The 26,341-nt window shown below is 42.8% G+C and overlaps 1 protein-coding gene across 1 annotated transcript in view; it reads left to right on the top strand.

Annotated features, from left to right (window-relative positions):
* Window positions 1-23,020, top strand: part of LOC311116566 (tripartite motif-containing protein 16-like) — a gene marked incomplete at both ends in the record, with an annotated part of 31,547 nt that extends 8,527 nt beyond the window's left edge. The window contains 4 exons of the mRNA XM_084191646.1: window positions 21,582-21,815; window positions 21,922-22,081; window positions 22,207-22,266; window positions 22,503-23,020. Of these exons, the coding sequence (XP_084047772.1) occupies window positions 21,582-21,815; window positions 21,922-22,081; window positions 22,207-22,266; window positions 22,503-23,020 (972 nt within the window). The remainder of the gene's footprint in view (window positions 1-21,581; window positions 21,816-21,921; window positions 22,082-22,206; window positions 22,267-22,502) is intronic.
* Window positions 23,021-26,341: the final 3,321 nt, after the last annotated feature.

Genomic DNA, 26,341 nt, shown 5'->3' with positions numbered 1-26,341 from the left:
TGGACATGATAAAGAAGAATCTGGTGCAGTAGGAGATACATTGTTGTAGAAAGTGGATCCATACCTTTTGGCAGATCCATTTGTAGTTTCAGGGTGGGTGGGAAAGGAGTTGGGTGCAGTTGAATCAGTGAAGGTAACCTGTAGTGGACTTGTGATATTTGTTTGTGTTTCTTCTGACCAGAGGGAGTGGGCGCTCCGTGTCACACAACTTGGGTCAAGATCTGTTTCTTGCTTTGCTCTTAGAAACAGGGCACCATTGAAAGGAGTGATTTCTGGGGTAGCGTTAAGTGTAGAAGTGGAGCAATTAAGGTTGAAGACTGCTGGTTTTTTTGAATCCCGCCGTTTGGTGCAACGCAGACCCGGTGGTGAGCGTGGTGAAACAGAGGAGTCACTCTCAGTCCTTTTGAGTTTTGAGTCTTTACCCGACGAAGTCATGGTAGGATATAACAGTTATCCTGTTAGAGCTTTTGTGGCGAATCCACTGTGCTGATTCAGGTGAAACGTTTATGGTAATGTTGCAGCAGTTTGTAGGAGGGAGATTCCAAGATGTGGGAAGTGTGCAGGAGGGCATGGGATAGAGGTTTGTGTAGTTTCGGTGGATAAAGTTGTGTGTGTCAACTGTTGGGATGCCCATGTTGCTGGGGATTGGAAGTGTCCGGTGCGAGAGAGGCAGGTTGAGGTGGCTAGAGTCAGAGTAGTGCAGAAGGTGTCGTATGCTGAGGCAGTGAAGAAAGTAGAGGAGGATGGGTCAAGGGTGAGGGATCCTGAGAGGATCCCTGTGAGTAGTAGATCTGTGCCAGCACAGAGGGATAGGCCAACGAGTGATATATGCTTCGGTAAAGATAGCTTCTTAGCATTCATAGCAATGGTTATCAACTGTACAGCAGAAATGGAACGTAAATCAAAGAAAAAATATGTTGTGGTGGCAGCTGCAGAGAAGTATTTGGGCATACAAGATTAGACTTCAGAAGAGTTACAGGGTGTGTTGAGTGGTGGTGTCCCGTCCTCCCAGGCCGTTGGCATGGTGCAGGAGCAGATAGGGTCAAAGTAGTGGAATGGGGTAGTGGGTATTTAATGAGTGTAGGGTTAGTTTGAAGGGTGTTTTTCTGTATTATTATAATTTCCCCTTTTCCCATTTTGTGTCACAAAGTATAATGGATTGACATTATAGTCCAGTTGGGGGCGGTAATGCAACATATTGGATGCCAACCGCCGTTAAACTCCAAAGAAGAAGAACCGTTATATTATGGCTATGTACAGTGTTGTAACGATGTCTCTGTCTTTCTCATTCCATCACTTTTGCGGTAGTTGGTTGTGTGGGTCTCTGGTTATGAATGGGGTGCTGACAGACAATCGTTGATGGATATTTATAGAGCTCTGATCAGGACGACAATTGATTTTGGGTGTATAGTTTATGGAACAGCGGCAAAGACAGAATCCAGTATAAAGCTTTAAGGATATGTATTGGTGCATTTAAATCAACATCTGTATGTGCCTTACTGGTGGAGGCAGGAGAGATGCCTTTGGATATACAGCGTAAAAAATGGTCATTATCTTATTGGGTTGAAAGGCTGTGAGGTTGAGCATCCCACTGCTACTGTTCTAGATGACTGTTGGGAATATACTAGTAGACAAGGCAGTGGTTTTGGTTGGACAGTTGGAAAGCTTGCTGATGAGAGAGGTTTGAGGGAGTTGGAGGTTGGCCCTTCTGTGGTGATAGGGGATGTTCCTCCATGGTTACTCCCAGACCCAGTTGTTGATCTAACCTTGGTAGAGAAAAGGAAAGATTGGTCAGAAGTCAGTGATATAGTGAAACTGGTTGACAATTACATTGGTAGAAGTTTTTATACTTTTTTACCGCTTTTCACAGATTGATCCAAGGACCCAGATAGTGGGCTCACAGGAGCAGGCGTTTACGTTCCTGAATTTGATGTGCAGATATGTAGAAGACTAACAGATGAACTGTCAGTATACTCAGTTGAACTGTTGCCGATAATAGTTGCCCTCCCGTGGGTGGAGGACGTACAACCTGTTAGAATTATAGTATGCTCAGATTCTCTGTCTGTATTGAATAGTTTATCATCTGGTACATCTAATAGGAGTTACCTGCTATTGGAGGTATTAATGTTATTATGGAGAATTGAGAGAATGGGTTTAGTAATGAGATTCTGCTGGGTCCCAGCATATTCGGGTGTGGAAAGGAATGAAATTGTAGACCAGTTAGCTAAAAGTGCTTTGAAACTAGATATAATTTATATTAATGTTCCACTGGGTAGAGGTGAGGCCAAATGTAAGATCAGAGCCATTTTGATAGATGTGTGGCAGAAGAGATGGTACTCTGAGCACAAGGGCCGGCATTTATATGAATAGTTTACAGTTTTACAGAAAGGTCGATGGACCAAGATTCAAAAGTCCGATTAGGAAGGAAGAGGTGGTGTTTACTCGATTGCGCTTAGGATTTATTTTCTCATGGTGGAGGGTTTGTTTATTGGTTTCCACTGTTTATCGTTTAGAGTTGAGGGGGGAGTAGGGGTAGTTTGTTAGGGCGGCGTGATGGCCTCAACTGAGTGGAGAAGAAACGCTGTCGCTTCGGGTGCGTTCCGGAGAAAGGTGTGGAGGAAGTTTTGCTCATGGTCGGCGAACAGGTTGGAGCGGAACATCTGCACTCTACATCCAGAATGAACAAGGCGATGGTTGTGTTAATGAAAAAGGTTTGTCTTGTTGCGAGTGGGATTTTTGTGAGGGGTGTGTTGGTGCAGATTTCGCCTCTTTCGATAAGAGTTGTGGTGGCTAATCTGCCTCCGTTTATTACTTACGAACAGACCGCAAGTAGTTGGTTCGTTTTGGTAAATTTGCAAGTGGTTTTCGTGTGCTCTCGGCTGGGTGGCAGGTGTAGTCCGTTAAACATGTTGTCTCTTTTCGTAGACCAATGTTTGTTTCTTAACAATCTTCAAGGTTACACAGGGGAGGGGTGGAACACAGGGTTTGCTAGCACAGATAGTTTTCGGTGTTTCTAGTGTGGGGATGTAGGACATAATGCTAGTGCAGACAAGCGCGACCAGCCGGCAGCGGGGGCTAGGACTAGGCTGGACACAATACATTTTTAACGCCTTTTTCTGATAAAACTACTTCATTGCATCCTCCATGGAGCCCCGTTTCATAATATTACCATATGTCCCAGATGCTTGCCGTAGTTTAGAAATAATAGGGCATGTTTCACCCTGCCAGCTCCTATTAGTTGTTTTGAGCTCTGTGGCACCAACTCGCCTAATGAAAGTTATATTCCCAGCCCATTGTTCTGCGTCACAATGCCAGCTTCACTATTGTTGGTAATGAGACCAGCCCGTATTAACATTGTAGCTTTACCTCAGGTAACTTAATATTAACAAGGTTATGACTACTAGGTGAGCAAACAGTGCTATGTATGGTTGGCGCATAGCAGTTAATCATATTTCCTTTCAGAAAAAGGTGTATAACCTAAACAAAACACATATCCGTCCTCTTTTTCAAGATGTGGCCGATTTAAACAGCCAGCATACATTTTTTCAATTAAGAAATAACCTTTTAATTTTTTTTATGTATTTATTGTTTCTATATTACTGCTGGGTAATTTGATATGCGTCGAAATCTGTAGGTTCGTAGGCATTGAATTGAGCGAATGCTGCGCAGGTTCACTGAGTTGTAAACTAAATGGATAGGTGTAGCTCATTGATTTATAGATCTGACACAGTTGCTACCTCAGATAATGAGCCTAGCAAGTGTCGTGAATGAGGTATGTAGTACCCACAGAAGGCCACAGGGAGGAGCAAGAGAGCTATAAACCTATTCATTTTTTTTGCTTTAAATACCCTAAACCTAACAATCAATCAATCAAATTTGTTTATAAAGTCCTTTTTACATCAGCAGATGTCACAAAGTGCTATACAGAAACTCTAACCCTACTTATAACCTATTTTAGCCTTAACTCTAACCCCTAACCCTAATTCTAGGGTAGGGTAGCCTAGAACACGTTTAGAAACTATTTTAGTAATAATTTTATGTTAGTAAATACCATTTATAGTACTAAATAGCATTTATTGTTATTTTTTAAATAAAACCTATGTAACCTTTATAAGTCATTTTATTATATGTATTATTGCAAGTGTAGTGTAGGTTATTCGTCGGTGTTACCGTCAATCAAGGAGTCTGCTTAGGCTGTATCGTGTTCAAAGGCCTTTATTCAAACCACGAGGTTCCAGCGTAAGTACGGACACAATGTCCGGAGAACCAGACCCAAATAAATCTTGCTGTATTCTAACACTCCGTCGTTGCTCCCCCCTTTATATAGCCCAAGAGTTGACTGGCTCCCTCTACTGTTCAATCCCCGTATCTTACAACCCACTTCCTGTCTGTCATAGGTGACGTCACGCTAAAACCTTCCCTCTTGATAGCAACAATCAACCTTCTTTCAGTTCCATTTAAACAACATTTAACACCATCATATTGTCAATACACTACATTCCCCCCTTTCGAGACAACCTAAACGTCTCGAAACCAAACAGAATAAGATTATAACAAGTAATAATTTATCTCATTGAGTATCTTTAACATTAAACCAAAACATTCTTCTCTAGAGCGTAAATTCCTTTCTATGCAATAACTGTTTATGAAGTGGGAATACATTACTATGGCATATGAAGAAATCTCTATGGAGTGTAAGAGCGAAAAACTATCCGGCAGCCATCTTTTCAGATATCCATCCATCAATCAAGACAGTAAAATTCTCTTACGGTCCCTCTGCCCCAGGCAACCACCTCGGTACTCCAGATAACCTCATAAACCATGTAAATACATTTGAAACTATGATGCAATTAAATACACACGTAAGGCCCTGTAAACAAAATCCTATCCAATAACATCCATTGTACGGCTGGTCAACCCATAGGACCGTACAATGAAACTCTCCCTTCCTAGCCTCTCTGTCCCTACACATTCACGAAATAAACAAAAACATCTAGGATCCTTACATGTAGTCAATAACATCAAACATCATTCTACAAAAATTAATACCTAAAAATATGACACAATTATGTATTACACATGTCTATATTTCATTGCAAACACTGGAATGTAATCCACCACACTTCATCTCCCTGTAGTCTTCACTTCCAATGGATTGTTGATGATGAAATCGGCCACACCCTCCTTGTTTCATCTCCTCCAGTCATATTGTCCCTTCATATTGTCTTTGTCTGAATATTCCAATCTCCCCATGTTCTCCCAAATGCCTCTGGAAGAAAAAGAAAAAGACCAAACAGTATCTTTTCCAAAAAAACACTTTCAAATTAAACATCAATATCCACTAAGACTATAAAACTGATATATAAATGATGCATGAATCACATAAACCCATTCCCCCCTTGATTCATAAATCATACTAAAAATCACACTAATATTGAAAAAAAAATTGAAAAATGATAAAATAAACAAAAAGGATATTTATCCATCAGTAGTCCATCTAGACCCCCTCGTCCATCTTCGTCCAGATCAGGAACAATCAACAACGGCATCTGAGTGTTGTCTCCAGGCATCACAACACCAACCCATCTTAATATCATAGCTTTTGCAAAGGTCAGTAACAAAGTACAAAAGCAAAACATGACACACAACGCTATCAGAGCTGCGACTAAAATCTGAACCATCACTGCTCCTATTGGGCCTAACTGATCTTGCAACCAAGACTTCGCTGACCATCCAGCTTTCTCAGATCTTCCAAATGCATCCCTGATATTCTTCAAAGCATCTATAACACTCGTGATATTATCGGAACTATCTGGGATCAAAGTATAACAATCATCCCCCGTCAGATTCATAGCCAAACATAAGCCACCTTGTCTTGCCAAAATATAATCAAGAGCCATGTCATGTTTCAACAGCGTCAGTCTGTGACTTCTTTGAGCATTTGACAGAAGGTGAAACCCCCTTATTGTTTCATTTGCAAAGCCCTGCAACGTATATGTAATATTATCAATATGATCTGCTAAGAATGTTACACCATACCATGGAAAAAGACCAAGTCCCCACTTCTCTCCCAGACTTATTCTCCAATGGTAGGCTTCAAGATTAGTAAATTTAGCCATGTCTCTTTTAACCCTATTTTCAACAGTAGTTTCAGATTGATCTGGGTTCGGTGCTACTCCTCTTCTAATTGTAAAAACCTCATATGGCAACTTCAACGTTGACATGTAACAACACCCTTTCCATCCATAGGGTAAAAATATATATGCTTTATCACCACAAACCCACCAAATATCTCTAAAATTCCCAATAGTTGCATTGATAGGGAAAAATTGATCCATCACCATCAAAGTCCTGCCCTTCTTACTACCTGGTGCATAAAAAGTTACATTATATTTGTCACCTTTACCCTTTCGTCCGTGTTTACCCAAAGTCAACATATACCCATCACAATCTGATATTCCCATGAACATACCATTTACCTCATCTGTATTATTAGAACAAATACAATTTTTAGCTCTCACTGCTCTCACCTCAAATTCTTCAGGGATCACTGTCACCTGACTTTCTTTACCACCCACCATATTCACATAGGGAAATTCATTTAACCAAGAACACTTATAACTAGGCTTATACAAATGGTGTGACAACGACATGTCTTTATCTGTCAATACTCGTTGATGATACAACAGCCATCTCAACGCATAGGCCTGACACCCACCCGCCAATGGTTGAGCGACCGTCTGTAAAATTGAACCCCACGTCTCTGGTGCCGGAATTCTCAACAGACATGGACCCTCAAGATTCCTCACTGATCTTACAGCATGAGTTAATTGCTGGAACCAAAGATTTCTCCCTGCCCATTGATCTTTAATTTTCAAAACCGCCGAATCAAATCCATATGCTTTCCATTTAGCGTCTCTTTTCCCTACCGAGCGGGATTGATCAGATGTATCTTCTGATGTTAAGTTGAACCCAAAGAACCCATCCTGTTCTTCCATGATATTATCATATACTATTTCAGATGAACCTATATTGTTTTCTATGACTATTTGCTGAGTCATTTCCGTGACATCGTTTACTTTTAGAAAAGTTGTTGGTGTCGGTATCATACCTCCTTCATTTGTTATTGCCGTCGTACCCCCAAATCCTTCCAAAGTCACCATTAAAGTAGTTGATTTAGTTAATGTCTTTTGTTCTAACATTGGTGCTGACACTATTGGATCAATTGTAATCGAATGCGATATATTTATGGCTTTACCAACTGTCAATGTTGAAAGAGTTAAATTGCTTCCCACTGTTGTTCTAACAGACTGACGTGTTGGTGTTATTGTTGTTACTTCATTCCTAGTTTTCGTAACGTTTTGGTCTGACTTTTCTCCTAACTGGTCTAGGCCTATTTTGTCCAACCGAATCACTAGCTTCTCCTTTAACAGAGTTGCCCTTGGTGGCCTCTGCTGCTTCACATCCCACTGAAATATTCCCTGTTGCTTCTGGGACGTATTGGAAATCAATTTCTCCAAATCCTCTTTCCTTTCCATCCCCTGCATAGTCATCTCTGGCATCATCAGAAATGTCACCATTATCAATGTTAACCCCAACACTGACAATCTCACCCTCTTCCTGTTCTCCCCTATCCCCATCCTCTCTCTCTGCGCGTGGCACCTCTTCTATAGGCGCTTTAACACAATGTGACAAATGAAACCACGTAGGAGACCCCTTAACCTGGACAGCTGTTCCAGCACTACGAACCACTTCAAATGGTCCTTCACGACGTTCGTTATACCACTTCCTCCTGAATACCTTTACGAATACTTTGTCTCCCGGTTGTACTGTATTCCTTTTATCCTCCTCAGGCGCCTTCTGCACCTCTTCTTGTCTTTGCCTGTCAGAAACATATGTGGACAACTTTTTATGAAAATTGGCCATATATGTAACGTACGCTCTCATTTCATCTTCCAACAGGGCCAAGCTTGGACCCTTTCCGCTTCTTCGCAAACAAGGCGTTGGCATCCTTCTTCCTGTTACCAACTCATGGGGTGTCATACGTAGATCACGTAACTCACTTGAGCGACACACCATTAGTGCTAAAGGAAGCGCCGCTATCCAGTTTAGACCTGTATGTTGACAAATCTTCACAATGCGATTTTTCAAGACACCGTTCATTCTTTCACACATCCCCTGACTTTGTGGGTGATAAACTGCTCCAAGACATTGCTTAATTCCCAATTTTTGCAACATCAATTTTACTGATTTATCCACAAATTCTCTTCCATTGTCTGAGGATATTCGATCGTGTAATCCCCACCTGCTTATGACTTCTCTACATAAGAACTTGGCAACCGACTGAGCATCCTTACGCTTGGTTGGACAAGCTTCCGTCCATCGTGAAAATCTATCTACAACCACCAACATGTATCTTTTCCCATCAACTGGTTGTATCATATCAACAAAGTCAATGACCAACTCACGCATAGGACCCATTGGTGTAGGAATGTAACCTGGATGAACAGGTATCCCTCTTCGAACATTATTTTTAAGACAGATGGTGCATCTTCCTATCAAATAATCAATTTGTTCAAACAAATATGGAGCCCAAAAACCATATTCCTTTGTGATCTTTCTGTGAACCTCCCCCCTCGCAACATGAGCTAAGCCATGTGCTTCTTGAATCATCAGACCTAAGAGGTCTAGAGGCGCTACTATCAACCCCTCATGATTTCTCCACAGACCAGTAGCATCTTTGACCGCTCCTCGGTCTAGCCATAGCTGTTTGTCGATCATAGAAGCAGCTTCTTGCATCAAAATTACATCTCGAAGCGTAATTTTGTCTTCCAAGTCCACTACATGAGTGACCAGCAAAACTTTCCCCAATTTATCCGCTCCTGCGACGGCTTTTGCAGCTTCATCAGCAGCTTTTTTCCCTTGTGTCACTCTTGACATATCTGTCTTGTGAGCTGCACACTTAGCTATCGCTATCTCTGTGGGTTTCATCATAGCATGCAACAATTTCATTATTTGTGCATGATGTTGTATCGGAGAACCATCCGATTTCTTGAACCCTCGACCTTTCCATACCGCCCCAAACAAATGAAATACACTATGTGCATATGCTGAATCAGTGTATATGGTTACTCGCTTTCCTGCTGCTAACAAACATGCTTCTGTTAGCCCCACAAGTTCAGCAAGTTGTGCCGATGCAGGCTGTGGTATTACTTCAGCCTTTTCAACAACAAATCCCGTCCCTCTGCCTCTAACTACTGCATAACCAGCACATAACTTATCTCCCACCCGATAGCAAGACCCATCAGTCCAATACTCCAGGTCTGCCTCACGTAACGGAAAGGCTTGTAAATCGGATCGAAGCCTCGAATATCTCTCTGCTTCTTGGACACAATCATGTGGCTCACCATCCTCGGAAGTTGGTAAACTCTCGGCTGGATTTACTGTATCACATCTCACAAGGGTGACATCTTCCTGCTCTAAGAGTCTATGATAGTCTCTGAGCCTAGGCATTGTCAATGTATACTTCCCATAGTTCAGAAGATTTCTGAGACTATGATGGGTAAGAATTGTAATTGTGCCCATCGTGACCGATGATGCTTTGTCATACATGGCATACACCCCCACCATTGCTCTGTAGCACAGTGGTAACCCTAGTTCTACCTCTGAATAAGCAGTAGAGTAGTAGGAAATAGGCTGAGGATTCGTCCCCATGCCTGTCGGTTGACAAAGAACCGCGCATGCATATCTACCTCCAGTAGAAGTAGACACATATAACAAAAAGTTCTTTGAGTAATCTGGTAGTGCAAGTGCAGGTGCCTCCTGCAACCTCTGTTTGATCGTTTCAAATGCCACCTGACCTTCCTGTGTCCAGGAAAGATTGCTATGGAGTTGACCACTCTCAGTACCCCTCACCATAGCCCTCAATGGGGCCATCAAACTAGTATAATCCTCTACCCAAGCGGAGGAATAACCAGCAATACCCAGAAATGTCATCATTTCTCTGACTGTTCTAGGTTTTGGAGCCTTACGAATAGTTTCCACCTGCTTGTCCGAAATGTTTCTGTGGCCATGAGTTATGTTTTGACCTAAATATACAACTTTCTCCTGACAATATTGCAACTTTTTCTGTGACACCTTGTGTCCCTTTTCTGCCAATACCTGTAGTAATTTAATTGAGTCCCTATGACATGTTTCCTTATTTTGTGAGCAAACCATTATATCATCCACGTACTGAATGACAGTGCTCTGCAATATCTGATCTATCCCTACCAAATCTTCCTTCAGTACTTTATTGAAGATATGCGGCGAATGCCGGTACCCCTGTGGCATTCTATTGTACTCATAGAACTGTCCCTTATAGGTGAACCCAAATAAATCCTGACTCTCTACACTAAGTGGAACACTGAAAAATGCTCCACATAAGTCCAGTACTGTAAAATGTGTCGCATCCGGAGGAACTTGAGCTAACAAGGTATGAGGATCTGGCACTTCTGCTGGAAAGTCAATCACTATCTCATTTACTGCTCTCAAATCATGAGCTACACGATAACTTCCATCTGGTTTTTTTACAGGCCACAAAGGCGTGTTACTCCGAGGGTTTTTTGTTGTCTTTAAAACCCCTGCTGTCGAAAGTCCATCAATTTGTGGTTCAATTCCTTTGATTGCTTCCTCTTTCAATGGATACTGATTTTTCCATGGAGGTTTGGCTCCTGGTCGAAGTTCAACCTTCACAGGTTGAGCTGATTTCACAAGTCCAATATCAGTACTATGTTGAGACCACAACCCTTCTGGAACTTGTTGCAACATCTCCTCTTTCATAGGATCTGAATCAATTTTCATATGACAAATAGATTAATGTGTCATTCCTACAGCCTGTGGCTCTCCTTGTCCTTGAGCCGAAATCATTATTTTAAGAAATTGTTGATCTTCACTTCTCCAGATCGCCAAATTGTCTTTCATTGGTCTGAAACAAAGTTTCTCTGCTTCTGTCATCATTTCTCCTATTTGCTTTTGCTCATAGCCTTCTGAAACCAACAAAGGTAACATGTGGCACACTCTTCTCAATCTCAAATTCTCTATTCAGATAATCATCTGTGTTTATCTTCATAGCTGCTCCTTGTGGTCCTAAAATAATGCAACTTGAGCTAAGTTGAACATTCTTCGGTTGATGACTCAACCATTCCTCTGATTGTGGTTGAGCAGCCTTTTTGAAATATTTGAGCGTACAATGGAATGGATATTCCGGAAGCTTCGCATCCGGCATATTTGCAACAATAAATCTTTCCCATATCTTAGCCTGCTTCATAAAATCTTCACTGAGATTTCCAATCCAGAATACTGAAGACGAATCCATCTCCGTCATCATCGACAATTGGTAAACCCTTTCCTTTGGCATTTCTATCAGACAGCCGTCTGGTGTACATCTGATTGTACAGTTCAACTTACACAAGGCATCTCTTCCCAATAATGCAACAGGTGTATGTTCTGATACCAGTATGGGTATTTTAATTTTGTGATCTTTATAGCAGAGCTCAATTGGTTCCGTAAGAGGAATCAGCTGTTTTACTCCCTCAAATCCGATTGTCCTAACAAGTTGATTGGACATAGGGAGATGTGTAGCATCTTCAGGTCGAACACAGGTGAACGCAGCTCCGCTATCCGCCATTACTTCCAATGGTCGGTTGTTTATTTTCACCTCAATTGTTGGATCTCTTTCCGGTCCTGACGCTACCAGCTGACACCCCCCTTTCGGATCATCTAGGCACCCCTAGAATCCTGGCTCCGGACCCCTGTAGGGGTTCACCGGTCCTCCAGATGCTCTTGCCTGGCCCCGGTATCCTCCTCTAAAATTCCCTCTGTCTCCTCCTGACGAATTGCACCCACGGGCCCAGTGACCAACCTGTCCACAAGTAAAACATGCTTCTGAACGTTGCTGGAAGGATGACTTAAATCTTCCTCTTCCTCCGAAGTCTTCTCGTCCTCTTCCTCTCCAATTCTGTGTCTGTCCAGACATTGGCTGGGGATATGAATCAACTGGTCCCGCCATGGGTGACTGATACAATTGCGGTTGGAACTGTTCCGGTTGAAACTGTGGCAGTGATTGTTGGTTTGGTGCACACTGACTCTGCATAACCAAAGCTTGTTTCTTATCCTTTTTATTCTCTCCCAGGTGTATTAGATTAAGTTTCCTGAGAGTTTCCTCGTCCTGCTCTTTCTGGTTGAGCTCCTTCTTCCTGTACAGATCCACTTGATGAGCTATGTGATCTGTATAGACCCCTTTTGTCATGCTTCCAAGTCCAACCACTTCTGCCAGTTTGCTTCTTACTGGTGCGGGCAGTCCCATTTGCAGTTTAGCTCTCAAAATTGACTGCTCAATTTGACTCACATCTGGATAATTTCCAGTAATATTTCTCCACACTTGATGAACTCTTGACACATAGGCTCTCGGATTTTCTTGTTGTCCTAGTGGGTCAATCAGAATATTATCAGGATGCACATTTGTTGGAAATGTATCTTTCAATGCTCTCCACAGACGATTCCTACTTGCAGCCAACAATTCAGGATCGTTCACTGCCGTCCCAACATATCTCATGAGTCCAGCCCTCTGGAAGACTTCTTCCATATCCGGAATCCCAATGAGATTAGCCAACAGTCTCTTAACGTCTCCTATGGCAGACTGGGTTCCCACCGTAATTTCCTCCAACTTCGAAATCCACGGATAAGCCCCATTTTGAAGAATAGGCAGCTTCTCAAGTATATTTGACATATCGGTATTTTGCAACGGCTTATATTCAAAGTTTTGACCTCGAATGATAACTGGTACCATTTTGCTCGGGGTATCTTTCCTTGACCTTAATGCATATTTTGTCTCATCTTTTTCAGATTCTCTTCTCAGCTGTCTCTCCTTCCGTATGGTCAGCGTCTGAAGTTCTTCCTGTAACTCTCTTACTTCTCCTGCAGTCCTTGCACTCTTCAGTTCTGATAAGCATTGGTCTATATCTCCGTCTATTTCTTCTGCGACAGTCTTTGCAGGACAAACTCCTTTCGAATACGCAGCACCTTCAGTCTTCTCTTTATCGCTGTCTTCATCTTTGCTTCCCTCAGCACTCGAATATATTGTATCCTTCTTCTTCGAATCTTCCTCAGCACTGTAATATCTTGTATCCTTCTTCTTCAAACCTTCCTTACCCCTTCTCTCCGTTCTGGCCAACCTCCGTTTGATGACCGGATCATATCCACCCATGATCCCCTCTAAATCACTCTGATCATCATCGTCCTCCTCCAGTTCCATCCTACTTCCATCCTACCTCATACCACCCTTAGTTTTCAGACTTCTCGTTTTCTTTCCACCTCTGGTGCTTGGATGCATTTTTACGGTCGTTTCTGCTTGTCCTCTCTCTATAATTTGTTCATCTTCATCTCTGGTGTAATAATCCCCCTTCTGGAGGATTACTGGAAGCTGAGGATAAGCATCCCTAAGCTCAACTTCCTTCTCATACGGTGGGGGTCTTCTCGCCGAATCCGTATGTGAGAAAGGTATACCGACCTCTACCCTCAGTTTCTCTGTCGACGTCTCTTCCTTTAGCTTTTTCTCCATACCTTTGCTTCCCTTGTCTTTGGTATCTTTCATCAGTTTTTGTCCTTCATCTTCAAACAATTTAAGAACACCCAGCTCCCTTTGTCTCTTCTCTTTACGTCGTTCCTTTTGTTTTCCCTTCTTCTGATCTGCCTTGTAAATTGACAGAAGTACTTTCATGATGTTGATAACATCCGGATTAAGAGTCCCTTCCTCTGGCCAGGGTTGTTCAATGTCAGGCCAACGTTTGTTCCATTTGCCGGATAATCTCGCAATACCCTTAACTAAAGGATTACTATGTTCGACTATATTAACTGGTGTAATAACTTTCATAGCCTTGCTATCCTTTCTCCCCATTGTAAGTCCTCTTTTATCTTTCTTTATTGTGAACTATTTATTTTAGCCTATATAGCCTATGGCTTCCCCCCCTTTAATTATTAATATAACCTAAACAACTCGAAAGAAAACAAAGATTTTTTTTTTTTTTTTAATTAAAAAAAAATATGAATAGTAAAAAAATTAAAAAATATGAATAATAAAAATTTTAAAAATATGAATATTTAAAAAAAATTAAAAATATGAATATTAAAAATTTAATTAAAAATAAACCCCCCAAAAACAATTAAATTATTCAATTAAAATTTCAATTAACAACTATGAATAATTATGAATAATTAAGACCAATTTTTATTTCTACACCTATTTTACCAATTTAGGACCCACTTACCTTAACCCCTCCGGAAAGTGAATACCAGTAGTCAACTTCCACAGCAATCCAAACAACATGGAATTCCAATCTACCACATTATCACCCCAATAAATTCCATTGTTTAATATGCACCCAAGTATTTAATATCACAGAATAAAACAATATGCACCCAAGTATTTTAATATCACAGAATAAAAGACTTCCAATCTACAATAATACCACACCAATATAAACCATTGTTTAATATGAAGCCAAATATTTCAATATCACAGAATAATGTCAGTACCTGCTTTCCAACCGAACCCCCCCAATCAGGCCCAGTAATGCACAGAGACCCAAAACTGCAACTTTTATTCACTGATCAGTCCGTTGCCAAGCGTCTAAGAGAGTGTCATTACATCCAACATCCTAGGGAAAGATTTGTAGACAAAAAACTACTAGCCTGATTTTGAATGATCCTCTGCCTGCGTCACACCTTGTCACGTCACGTCACGCACACGTTAGCCCCCCTCTCTCTCCTTTGCTCCGTTCTATAGCCTCACATAACAAGGGAAGAAAACAATACAGACAAGCATTTATTCACATTCAATATATATATTCTGCTACCAACCCGAACCCAGGAAGAAATAAATCGCTCAAAACATTTTAAAACCCGAACCCAAGAATAAATAGATCGCTCAAAACATTTTAATTTTATTTTAATCCGTCATTCAAATCAATGCATTATACTTCGCCAACATATATTCAATTTATAAATTTACTACATCTCTACAAATAGTTTAACGTTCACATAACAGTTACTTTAACGATTTTAAAAGAGTCATGTTCACCTTTCTTTTCCGGTAGCCATTAAACCCCTGAAAAGAAACCCCAAACAACATATGACCTTACGCCACCATTTTGTTTCGTAGGCTCCGCACGACCGCATGTCGTAGCTCTAGCCCTGTAAAATCACGCATGCGCACATCCAAATCAAGCCCATGCTTACTACACAATAGAACGCCCAATAGAACGCCAGCATCCTACCTCAGTTTCTCTATTTTACACTTATAGCCAGACAATAACACAACATAACTCACATTTGCGTAGAACTTTCAGTTCCACCTACATACAAACAAGTTTAAGAGGCTTGAATCCATCGCAGTGGACCTCTAAGGATATCCGTTAGCATGTAGCACGCAACACAATTAGCATGTAGCATTAGCATTTAGCTTAGCCTAAGGTACACTGACACAAAACACAATTAGCATGTAGCATTAGCATCCACCTCAGCCACCATGTAGAATGTAGCATGATTCACACTTTAGCCTTAGCAACGATGTACCACGTGGCCTGAAACAATCAAGCATTAGCCACGAGGCACCACGTGGCCCAAACCAATCCAGCCTTAGCTTCAGCCTCTAGCCAACTGCGGCCTACTACACAAATGAACATCCCGCATTGCGTCTTTAATTGATTACTGTTTCGTTTGCCCTAAATTTATTCTGCCGTGGGTATGACTATTCCTATGAGCGATCCCCCCCAATGCAACTATCCCGTCGAACAGAAGTTGAGTAAGCCATCCCCAAGAAATTTTCAACCAAACCCCAGTCCCAGACTGACCCAGAAATTCCTAATGCCTTTCCAGGATTTTGGCCCACCCTGTTGGTCGCCCCGTTCGTCACGAGGGCTTATCTAAACCTGCAATGCTCTAAAATTATATACGTATTTCCCTTACTTCATTCTGCCAATATCTGCCATTGATATCTATACAATTTTAGAATAATTATTATCAGACTCCTAATCGACAGCAACACCCTACATCACCAACGACCCAAGTACATTTAACTGTACACCGTCAAAGCCCTACTCATGAATAAGCGGGATAACCAATGGCCAAATTTCTTTGTGAGTAATCTCTCACCTTTAAAGCCGGCTTGGACAGTAGTCAACTCGCGAATCCAGGAAAGGGACCAATAACGATGCAATCAATATCTCAGCGGAGCCTCCATTTGTAGTGTAGGTTATTCGTCGGTGTTACCGTCAATCAAGGAGTCTGCTTAGGCTGTATCGTGTTCAAAGGCCTTTATTCAAACCACGAGGTTCCAGCGTAAGTACGGACACAATGTCCGGAGAACCAGACCCAAATAAATCTTGCTGTATTCTAACACTCCGTCGTTGCTCCCCCCTTTATATAGCCCAAGAGTTGACTGGCTCCCTCTACTGTTCAATCCCCGTATCTTACAACCCACTTCCTGTCTGTCATAGGTGACGTCACGCTAAAACCTTCCCTCTTGATAGCAACAATCAACCTTCTTTCAGTTCCATTTAAACAACATTTAACACCATCATATTGTCAATACACTACACAAGGCAGAACACTTGATAAACAACACTTTTTTTTATGTGGTTTGAACTGGGTGTGACCTAGTAACCTCTATGTGAAAGTCCAGCAATTGGCATGTCATAGGTGGGGCAGGTTTGAGACTGATCTCCAGAATTTATAAGAAAAATACACTTTATTTCTCAGCTGCCTCAACAATGTCTTTACGTGAATTAATAACTTTTAATTGCTAAATGTTTCCAATAGATGGCTGCATAAAACCACAAAGCATCAGTTATAGGCTACAAGCATAAAATAGCATGCAACCAAAGACTATGTCCTATGATTTTCTAAAAAGGTCACTCATTACTTTACAGTTAGCTATATATCTCGTATTAGGCCTGTGTTGCTTTTGGGAGAGCAACTAAATATTAACTCTAGCAGGTATTGAACCCCGGCCAAATAATCACTAGTCAGATGTGCTAACCTCAACCCTAGTAAACATGCATTATGACATCATCTTAATATCTCATATATTCCAACCCACCAATAAATCATGCAACCATCGCGGTTAGAAAATGTACCTCAACATGCCCCTCGCTTGTGCTAGAAGGCAGAGTGCTCGCTGCCGCTGACGGCACAAGCTTTTTGCGGGGCTTGTTGAGTTGGCTACTTGTTCGAGAAGGCAGAGTGTCTCTGTGCTGGTTGATGAATTTGACAATGAATGTACTAGATAAATAAATTTTTGTCGACCAGAGGTGACTGAATTAATGTTCGCGCTTTTTGATAATCGTTATAGTAATGAGGTATAATTTTAAAACATGAGCATAAAAACAGGTAATAATAAACATGAATCATCATTATATTACTTCACAGTAATGTGTTTTCAGTCCTTCCTCTTGCATTAGCAGTGTGGAAAGGGACAGTAAAAAGCTCAGGCAGGAGTTTTCCTGTGAGGGTCTTATGCTGTCATTCGTGGTCTTATGCTGCCATCTATTGGAATTATTTAGCAACTGCAGTAGTACTGAATAAAGTTTATATCCTTACTAAGTGTATCCTTACTAAAGTAGTAATTACTCAAAATTGCTAAATATAAAATGTTCTAGTTCATTTCATCACTTACAACCATAAAATAACAATTCATAGCATAACAAACAATGAAACTGACATAAACCAAAAACACCATACATTTAGTTAATTATATAAAAAATAATATATATATTTAGATGGGTGACATTATCTGCCAAAGTAACACCCCCTTAACATATAAACAGACACTGGACACACACTGAAAATGAGCTTTTTTTATATAAATCTGGTAGCTCTCAAAAGAGCCTTTGCTTTGCTGAGCAGTTAGTTTTCAGGAGTGTGCTGCCTGCCTGCCTTCAGAGGAGTCTGTCTGGGAATAATGTAAAGTTAATAAGTTATTGCCACGCTTTCACAGAGGCCTAGTTTACATTTACATGTGAGTCATTTAGCAGACGCTCTTATTCAGAACGACTAGGGTTAAGTGCCTAAATCTGTCGATGTACAAGGGTACAGATTTCTCACCTAGTCGGCTCGGGGATTTCGAACCAGCCACCTTTCGATTACTGCCCAACGCTCTTAACCGCTAGATTAAGAGCGTCTGCTAAATGACTCACATGTAAATGTAAACTAAATGTAAACAATCCACAAAAAGGCAAATGGTCGTAGATAAATGGTAAACTGGTTAAATAAAAGACTGCTCTTAGAACTTTCAGACTGCCATTGTTTTGGGATATAGGGACATGTCTGTCTATTTCTGTTGTGGGGAGATGAGGGAGCCTGATGGGTGGGTAACTTCTGTTGTGGGGGAGATGAGGGAGCCTGATGGGTGGGTAACTTCTGTTGTGGGGAGATGAGGGAGCCTGATGGGTGGGTAACTTCTGTTGTGGGGAGATGAGGGAACCTGATGGGTGGGTAACTTCTGTTGTGGGGAGATGAGGGAGCCTGATGGGTGGGTAACTTCTGTTGTGGGGAGATGAGGGAGCCTGATGGGTGGGTAACTTCTGTTGTGGGGGAGATGAGGGAGCCTGATGGGTGGGTAACTTCTGTTGTGGGGAGATGAGGGAGCCTGATGGGTGGGTAACTTCTGTTGTGGGGAGATGAGGCTGTGGAGTTGTACTCTGATTTATAGAGGGCATAACTCTGTGATCCTGGTTGTTCTCACGTTCTGCTCACAGACCTTTCCAAACTCTCTCTGTCACAGAGAATTGACATTTCCCTGGCCTTTCACAAACTCTCAGTTGCCGTCTCTCAGGCAGTCTGCCTCTGATTTTTTTTTAAAAGGTCTGGGAAATTATTGGACAGGACGTGTGTTGTGTGAGTGCGTCGGGGTGGGGGAGCTGTCGCTAAGCTGTAGACGGGAGGCTTTGACTCTCCTGCCCAAAAAAGGGGATTTGAGCGACATAAAGAACTGGAGGCCTGTGGCATTGCTCTGTGGACTATAAGATGGACGGGTAACTGCGTATCAGGACACCTAATCACAGACAATCTGTTCATAATCAGGAGAAAGCCTTTGATAGGGTGGACCATGAATATCTGTTCTATGTGTTGTTTTGGTTGTGGGGAGAATTTTGTGGCCTGTGTTCAAATGTTGTACGCTGGGGCTTCATGTATGGTCAAGGTGTGGGGAGGGCTCAGTAGGCCAGTCTGGGTAGGGAGGGGCATTCACCAGGGACAGTTCCATCGTTCTGACTCAAAGTGGCGCAGAGGCTACTGTACCGTACGGAGGTGGGCTGGAGGGAACCAGCATGTGCTCTGTTGAGGAGGGCTGGTGGTTTGGGGCTGGATCAGCAGCTCTTCATTAACATTTAACATTTAAGTCATTTAGCAGACGCTCTTATCCAGAGCGACTTACAAATTGGTGCATTCAACTTAGGATAGCCAGTGGGACAACTACATCTCGATCACAATAAGTACATTTCTTTAAACAAGTCAGTGCTAGCAGGTGAAATAATTCAGGTGTTAGTTTAGACAAAAGACAGTGGTAGTAAAGGGGGGGTAGAAGGATAACTATTATACTATTGCAGGTATTCCTTAAAGAGGTGGGGTTTCAAGTGTCTCCGGAAGGTGGTCAGTGACTCCGCTGTCCTGGCGTCGTGGGGGAGCTTGTTCCACCATTGGGGTGCCAGAGCAGCGAATAGCTTTGACTGGGCTGAGCGGGAATTGTGCTTCCGTAGAGGTAGGGGGGCTAGCAGGCCAGAGGTGGATGAACGTAGTGCCCTCGTTTGGGTGTAGGGTCTGATCAGAGCCTGAAGGTAAGGAGGTGCCGTTCCCCTCACAGCTCTGTAGGCAAGCACCATGGTCTTGTAATAGATGCGAGCTTCAACTGGAAGCCTGTGGAGTGTGCGGAGGAGCGGGGTGACATGAGAGAACTTGGGAAGGTTGAACACCAGACGGGCTGCAGCGTTCTGGATAAGTTGCAGGGGTTTAATGGCACAGGCAGGGAGCCCAGCCAACAGCGAGTTGCAGTAATCCAGACGGGAGATGACAAGTGCCTGGATTAGGACCTGTGCCGCTTTCTGTGTAAGCTACGGTTGTACTCTGCGAATGTTGTAGAGCATGAACCTGCAGGATCGGGTCACCACTTTGATGTTAGCAGAGAATGACAGGGTGTTGTCCTGGGTCACGCCAAGGTTCTTTGCACTCTGGGAGGAGGACACAATGGAGTTGTCAACCGTGATGGCGAGATCATGGAGCGGGCAGTCCTTCCCCGGGAGGAAGAGCAGCTCTGTCTTGCCGAGGTTCAGCTTGAGGTGGTGATCCGACATCCACACTGATATGTCTGCCAGACATGCAGAGATGCGATTCGCCACCTGGTTATCAGAAGGGGGAAAGGAGAAAATTAATTGTGTATCGTCTGCGTAGCAATGATAGGAGAGACCATGCGGCCGGAGAGACTCAATACAGCAGGGGTCTCTGATTTCTATGCTGCAGTACTGAGGGCCTGGCAGCTGCTGAGGCCCACACCAGAGGGGGGTGTGGTGCCTGGGCCATGGGTATGGGAGGAGCCCATCTTCCACAACCCACTGATCCTGTTGAGGTCCACTCATTCAGCCATCCTGCAGGGACCTTTAATGGCAGCAGGCATCAAGAGACTAGCAGACCTGCGGCTGCCGGGGGGTGGAAAACCCCACAAGAGTCAGCACAGCAGGCGGGACTAACGTCTCTTAGGCTGCTGGAGAGAGTCATGGGGGAGGTCCAGGAGGCTCTGCCTGACCCAGTGAGGAGGGGGCTGGAGCAGCCTGAGGAGGTGCCACCACCGTTTCCACCACTGCAAGTGACAGCAGAGACTGGGGACTGGCAGGAGAGTCCGGAGGACTTACTGACTTTTAACACTCTGAGCCTGGGGGAGTTTGAGGAGGTGGGGGGTAAGGTGCTGTACACCCTCAGTGTCAAGGTTAGACACATCAGGAGCTTAGCGGGAGTGAAGGGGCATCAGTGGCAGGGGGTTGTGGGGGCTGAGAGCATGGCAGGGTATAGGTGGAGGGTGCTCTATAAGCTCCCAGTGCTGGAAAGGTCAGGGGTCCTCCAGTGGAGGGTATTACATGGAGCCCTGGACACCAATAGCTGGTTGGCTCGGGTTGACCTGGGAGTTGGGGAGAGGTGTCCGTTTTCTGCAATGACAGACTGTTCATCATGGTTTTTCTGTGTTGCCAGGGTAATGCCATTACTGTTGACGCCTTAGGGTTGAGTTTGAGTTGTACAAAATGATCAACAGTGTGGAGATGTTTCAGGAGGTATGGGGGCTCAGGGGGGCTGTCTGTACGGCTGGAGAGGAGGGGTTGGATGGACGGTTGGAATGTGGTGCTGGATGGTGTATTGTACTGTGGTGTTGGGTACTGGATAATGTGATTGTGTGGAGGTTGTGGTGGCACGCTATGTGTTTTTAGGAGGGGGGGTGTTAGTGTAATGAGGATGGCTCATTAAAGTAAGACAAGTCAGTCTCTCTCTCTCTCTCTTAACAGAGCTCTGCACAGGCAGCAGTGGTGGACAGTGATAAGATCTTTACTGAGCTGATCCGCTCCATTGAGAGAAGGCGCTCTGAGGTGAAGGAGCTGATCAGAGCCCAAGAGAAGGCTCAAGTGAGTCAAGCTGAAGGACTCCTGGAGCAACTGGAGCAGGAGATAGCTGAGCTGAGGAAGAGAAGCACTGAGCTGGAGCAGCTCTCACACACAGAGGATCACATCCATTTCCTCCAGGTAACTAAACTGCCTTGTTACATGTGATATGAAACTAAAACTCAATGTGAAACTCTCAATCATTTGGTTCTGTTCTCTCGCTCCCTCTCTCTCTCTCTGTCTCTAGAGTTATCAGTCTCTCTCCGGTACCAGTGTATCTTCAGACTTACCCAGCATCGTTGTCCGTCCTCTTCAGTACTTTGGAGATGTGAGTAAGACTGTGTCTGAACTGAGAGAGAAACTAGAAGACGTCCTTAAAGGAGAATGGACCAAGATCTCCACTACAGGTGTGTTGAAAATAATAAGAACATCAACTTTAGACCATTGAATGTTCCCTACTAGTCATATACATGTGGAATATGGTGTGATGATAACATTCCCTCTCTCTGTGAATGTGTTTGTGTGTCTGTAGTGAATATAGTGGAGGTTGTACTGCCTCCAGAGCCCAAGACCAGAGAACAGTTCTTACAATGTGAGTCTCGTTATTCTGAAGTAACTAACAGTCTCTTTTTACTGACACTCCTAACAATCCCTCTAGAAATATATAGCAATAGTAGATCTAATCAAAGACTGGGTATCTATCTGACTCCTCATATTTCTCTGATTTGATCTCTGCTGTGCTCTAATCAAAGACAGGGTAGATTCAGTATCTGACTTAACTTATTGTTCTAACTCCCCTCATTGGTCTCTGCTCTGCTCTTCTCCCAGATTCCTGTCAGCTCACACTGGACCCAAACACAGCACACAAACGCCTCTCTCTGTCTGAAGGGAACAGAAAGGTGACACGTACAGACCAAGTCCAACCATATCCTGTTCATCCAGACAGATTCACAAACACCTACCAGGTTCTGTGTAGAGAGGGTCTGTCTGGACGCTGTTACTGGGAGGTGGAGTGGAGTGGGGTGTGTGTTATTACAGCAGTCTCATATAAAGACATCAGCAGAACAGGGAGAGGTGGTGGATTTGGATACAATAACAAGTCCTGGAGTTTAGTGTGCTCTAGTGGTGGTTATTGTTTCAGACACAATAATGTTGTGACTAAAGTATCAGGCCCTCAGTCCTCCAGAGTAGGAGTGTACCTGGATCACAAGGCAGGTTCTCTGTCCTTCTACAGTGTCTCTGATACAATGACCCTCCTCCACAGAGTCCAGACCACATTCACTCAGCCCCTCTATCCTGGGTTTTATCTCTCTTCACAAGGTACTGCTGAGCTGGTTAAACTGTAGTAGGGTCCACATAGATACTAGTCATGCTGGTGTAGTCTATAGCTGATGTGGTTAAACTGTAGTAGGGTCCACATAGATACTAGTCATGCTGGTGTAGTCTATAGCTGAGCTGGTTAAACTGTAGTAGGGTCCACATAGATACTAGTCATGCTGGTGTAGTCTATAGCTGAGCTGATTAAACTGTAGTAGAGTCCACATAGATACTAGTCATGCTGTTGTAGTCTATAGCTGAGCTGGTTAAACATTAGTAGGGTCCACATAGATACTAGTCATGCTGGTGTAGTCTATAGCTGAGTTGGTTAAACTGTAGTAGGGTCCACATAGGTACTAGTCATGCTGGTGGTGATGGTCCTCAGATATAATGCTCTGTTTTTCTGTACAATTATTTTTGTCTGACTGATTTAATCTTCAGAGTTTAATTAAAACTTAACGTATTTTTATCAAATGCAATGTTTTAATTGGCTACATTTACATTAATCATGATGTATGCTGTTAATGTATGTTGGTTGTCATTCAGAACCATTGAAATATTTTCTCAATTGGTTCTCTGTCTCAATGTAATTTTCCTCAGTATCATGGAACAGGTAGTGTTACTTACTTGCTAATTGAACTATATGGGCTGGTTTCCCGGACACAGATGAAGCCTAGTCCTAGACTAAAAAGCATGTTCAATGGAGATGTCCGGGAAACCGACCCTAAGTTTGGCATCTTTTATTCTCCCATACTGCTCAGTCAAGCAACATTAAACCTGTCCAGCAGGTGGTGCTATTAACCAAACAATAAAAACAGCAGATATTTTGACTTGCCACTCAGCATATCAGTCATGTTCAGCATTGTACTTTAATATAATTGGAGATTGATGGTCTTTTTAATCCACTATCTAGAGTCAGGAACAGATGAAGTTAGGTCTGCTACTGTTCAGTTATTAAATATGATTCATGGTGATGGGAAATAAAAAATACATCATATTAGTAGTTTTCCTTTGCTATTTATTCCAAGGTGTGTCTTTAACTTGTAAATGGACTGTGTTGAAGCTGGCATGTGGTGTGGATGATAGAATAGAGTGAATAGAGGAGAGAAGAGAGGAGGAGAGGAGAACATAATATAGAAGACAGATAAGATAGAGAGAGAATTCATACCCAGGGGAGTTACTGACTCTGGCCCAAATGACACCCTGTTCCCTACGTAGTGCACTAGGCTACTTCTGACCAGATCAAAAGTAGTGCACTACATAGGGAATAGGGTGGAGATTGGAGATTTGCTCACTGGCATTAGAATATTAGACTATCATACTGTAATGTTAGATGTTGCCTCGTTAGAATATTAGAAAATCATACTGTAATGTTAGTGGTTGCCTCATTAGAATATCATACTGTAATGTTAGTGGTTGCCTCATTAGAATATCATACTGTAATGTTAGTGGTTGCCTCATTAGAATATCATACTGTAATGTTAGTGGTTGCCTCATTAGAATATCATACTGTAATGTTAGTGGTTGCCTCGTTAGAATATTAGACTATCATACTGTAATGTTAGTGGTTGCCTCGTTAGAATATTAGAATATCGTAATGTTAGTGGTTGCCTCGACAGAATATCATTGTAATGTTAGTGGTTGCCTCGTTAAAATATTAGAAAATCATACTGTAGTATTATTGGTTGCCGCATTAGAATATCATACTGTAATGTTAGTCGTTGCCTCGTTAGAATATTATAGTGTAATGTTAGTGGTTGCCTCATTATAATATCATACTGTAGTATTATTGGTTGCCTCATTAGAATATCATACTGTAAAGTTAGTCGTTGCCTCGTTAGAATATCATACTGTAATGTTAGTGGTTGCCTCATTAGAATATCATACTGTAATGTTAGTGGTTGCCTCATTAAAATATCATACTGTAATGTTAGTGGTTGCCTCATTAGAATATCATACTGTTATGTTACAGTGAGGGGAAAAAGTATTTGATCCCCTGCTGATTTTGTACGTTTGCAAACTGACAAAGAAATGATCAGTCTATAATTTTAATGGTAGGGTTATTTGAACAGTGAGAGACAGAATAAAAAAACAAAAATCCAGAAAAACGCATTTCAAAAATGTTATAAATTGATTTGCATTTTAATGAGGGGAATAAGTATTTGACCCCTCTGCAAAACATGACTTAGTACTTAGTGGCAAAACCCTTGTTGACAATCACAGAGGTCAGACGTTTCTTGTAGTTGGCCACCAGGTTTGCACACATCTCAGGAGGGATTTTGTCCCACTCCTCTTTGCAGATCTTCTCCAAGTCATTAAGGTTTCGAGGCTGACGTTTGGCAACTCGAACCTTCAGCTCCCTCCACAGATTTTCTATGGGATTAAGGTCTGGAGACTGGGTAGGCCACTCCAGGACCTTAATGTGGTTCTTCTTGAGCCACTCCTTTGTTGCCTTGGCCGTGTGTTTTGGGTCATTGTCATGCTGGAATACCCATCCACGACCCATTTTCAATGCCCTGGTTGAGGGAAGGAGGTTCTCACCCAAGATTTGACGGTACATGGCCCCGTCCATCGTCCCTTTGATGCGGTGAAGTTGTCCTGTCCCCTTAGCAGAAAAACACCCCCAAAGCATAATGTTTCCACCTCCATGTTTGACGGTGGGGATGGTGTTCTTGGGGTCATAGGCAGCATTCCTCCTCCAAACACGGCGAGTTGAGTTGATGCCAAAGAGCTCCATTTTGGTCTCATATGACCACAACACTTTCACCCAGTTCTCCTCTGAATCATTCAGATGTTCATTGGCAAACTTCAGACGGGCATGTATATGTGCTTTCTTGAGCAGGGGGACCTTGCAGGCGCTGCAGGATTTCAATCCTTCACGGCGTAGTGTGTTACCAATAGTTTTCTTGGTGACTATGGTCCGAGCTGCCTTGAGATCATTGACAAGATCCTCCCGTGTAGTTCTGGGCTGATTCCTCAACGTTCTCATAATCATTGCAACTCCACGAGGTGAGATCTTGCATGGAGCCCCAGGCCAAGGGAGATTGACAGTTCTTTTGTGTTTCTCCCATTTGCGAATATTCGCACCAACTGTTGTCACCTTCTCACCAAGCTGCCTAGTGATGGTCTTGTAGCCCATTCCAGCCTTGTGTAGGTCTACAATCTTGTCCCTGACATCCTTGGAGAGCTCTTTGGTCTTGGCCATGGTGGAGAGTTTGGAATCTGATTGATTGTTTGCTTCTGTGGACAGGTGTCTTTTATACAGGTAAAAAGCTGAGATTAAGAGCACTCCTTTTAAGGGTGTGCTCCTAATCTCAGCTCGTTACCTGTATAAAAGACACCTGGGAGCC

Source organism: Coregonus lavaretus (assembly GCF_964263955.1).
Source record: "Coregonus lavaretus genome assembly, contig: HAP1_SCAFFOLD_331, whole genome shotgun sequence".
NCBI lineage: Eukaryota > Metazoa > Chordata > Actinopteri > Salmoniformes > Salmonidae > Coregonus > Coregonus lavaretus.
Note: the sequence above shows the minus strand (reverse complement) of the source record. Positions and strands in the feature narration are given on the sequence as shown.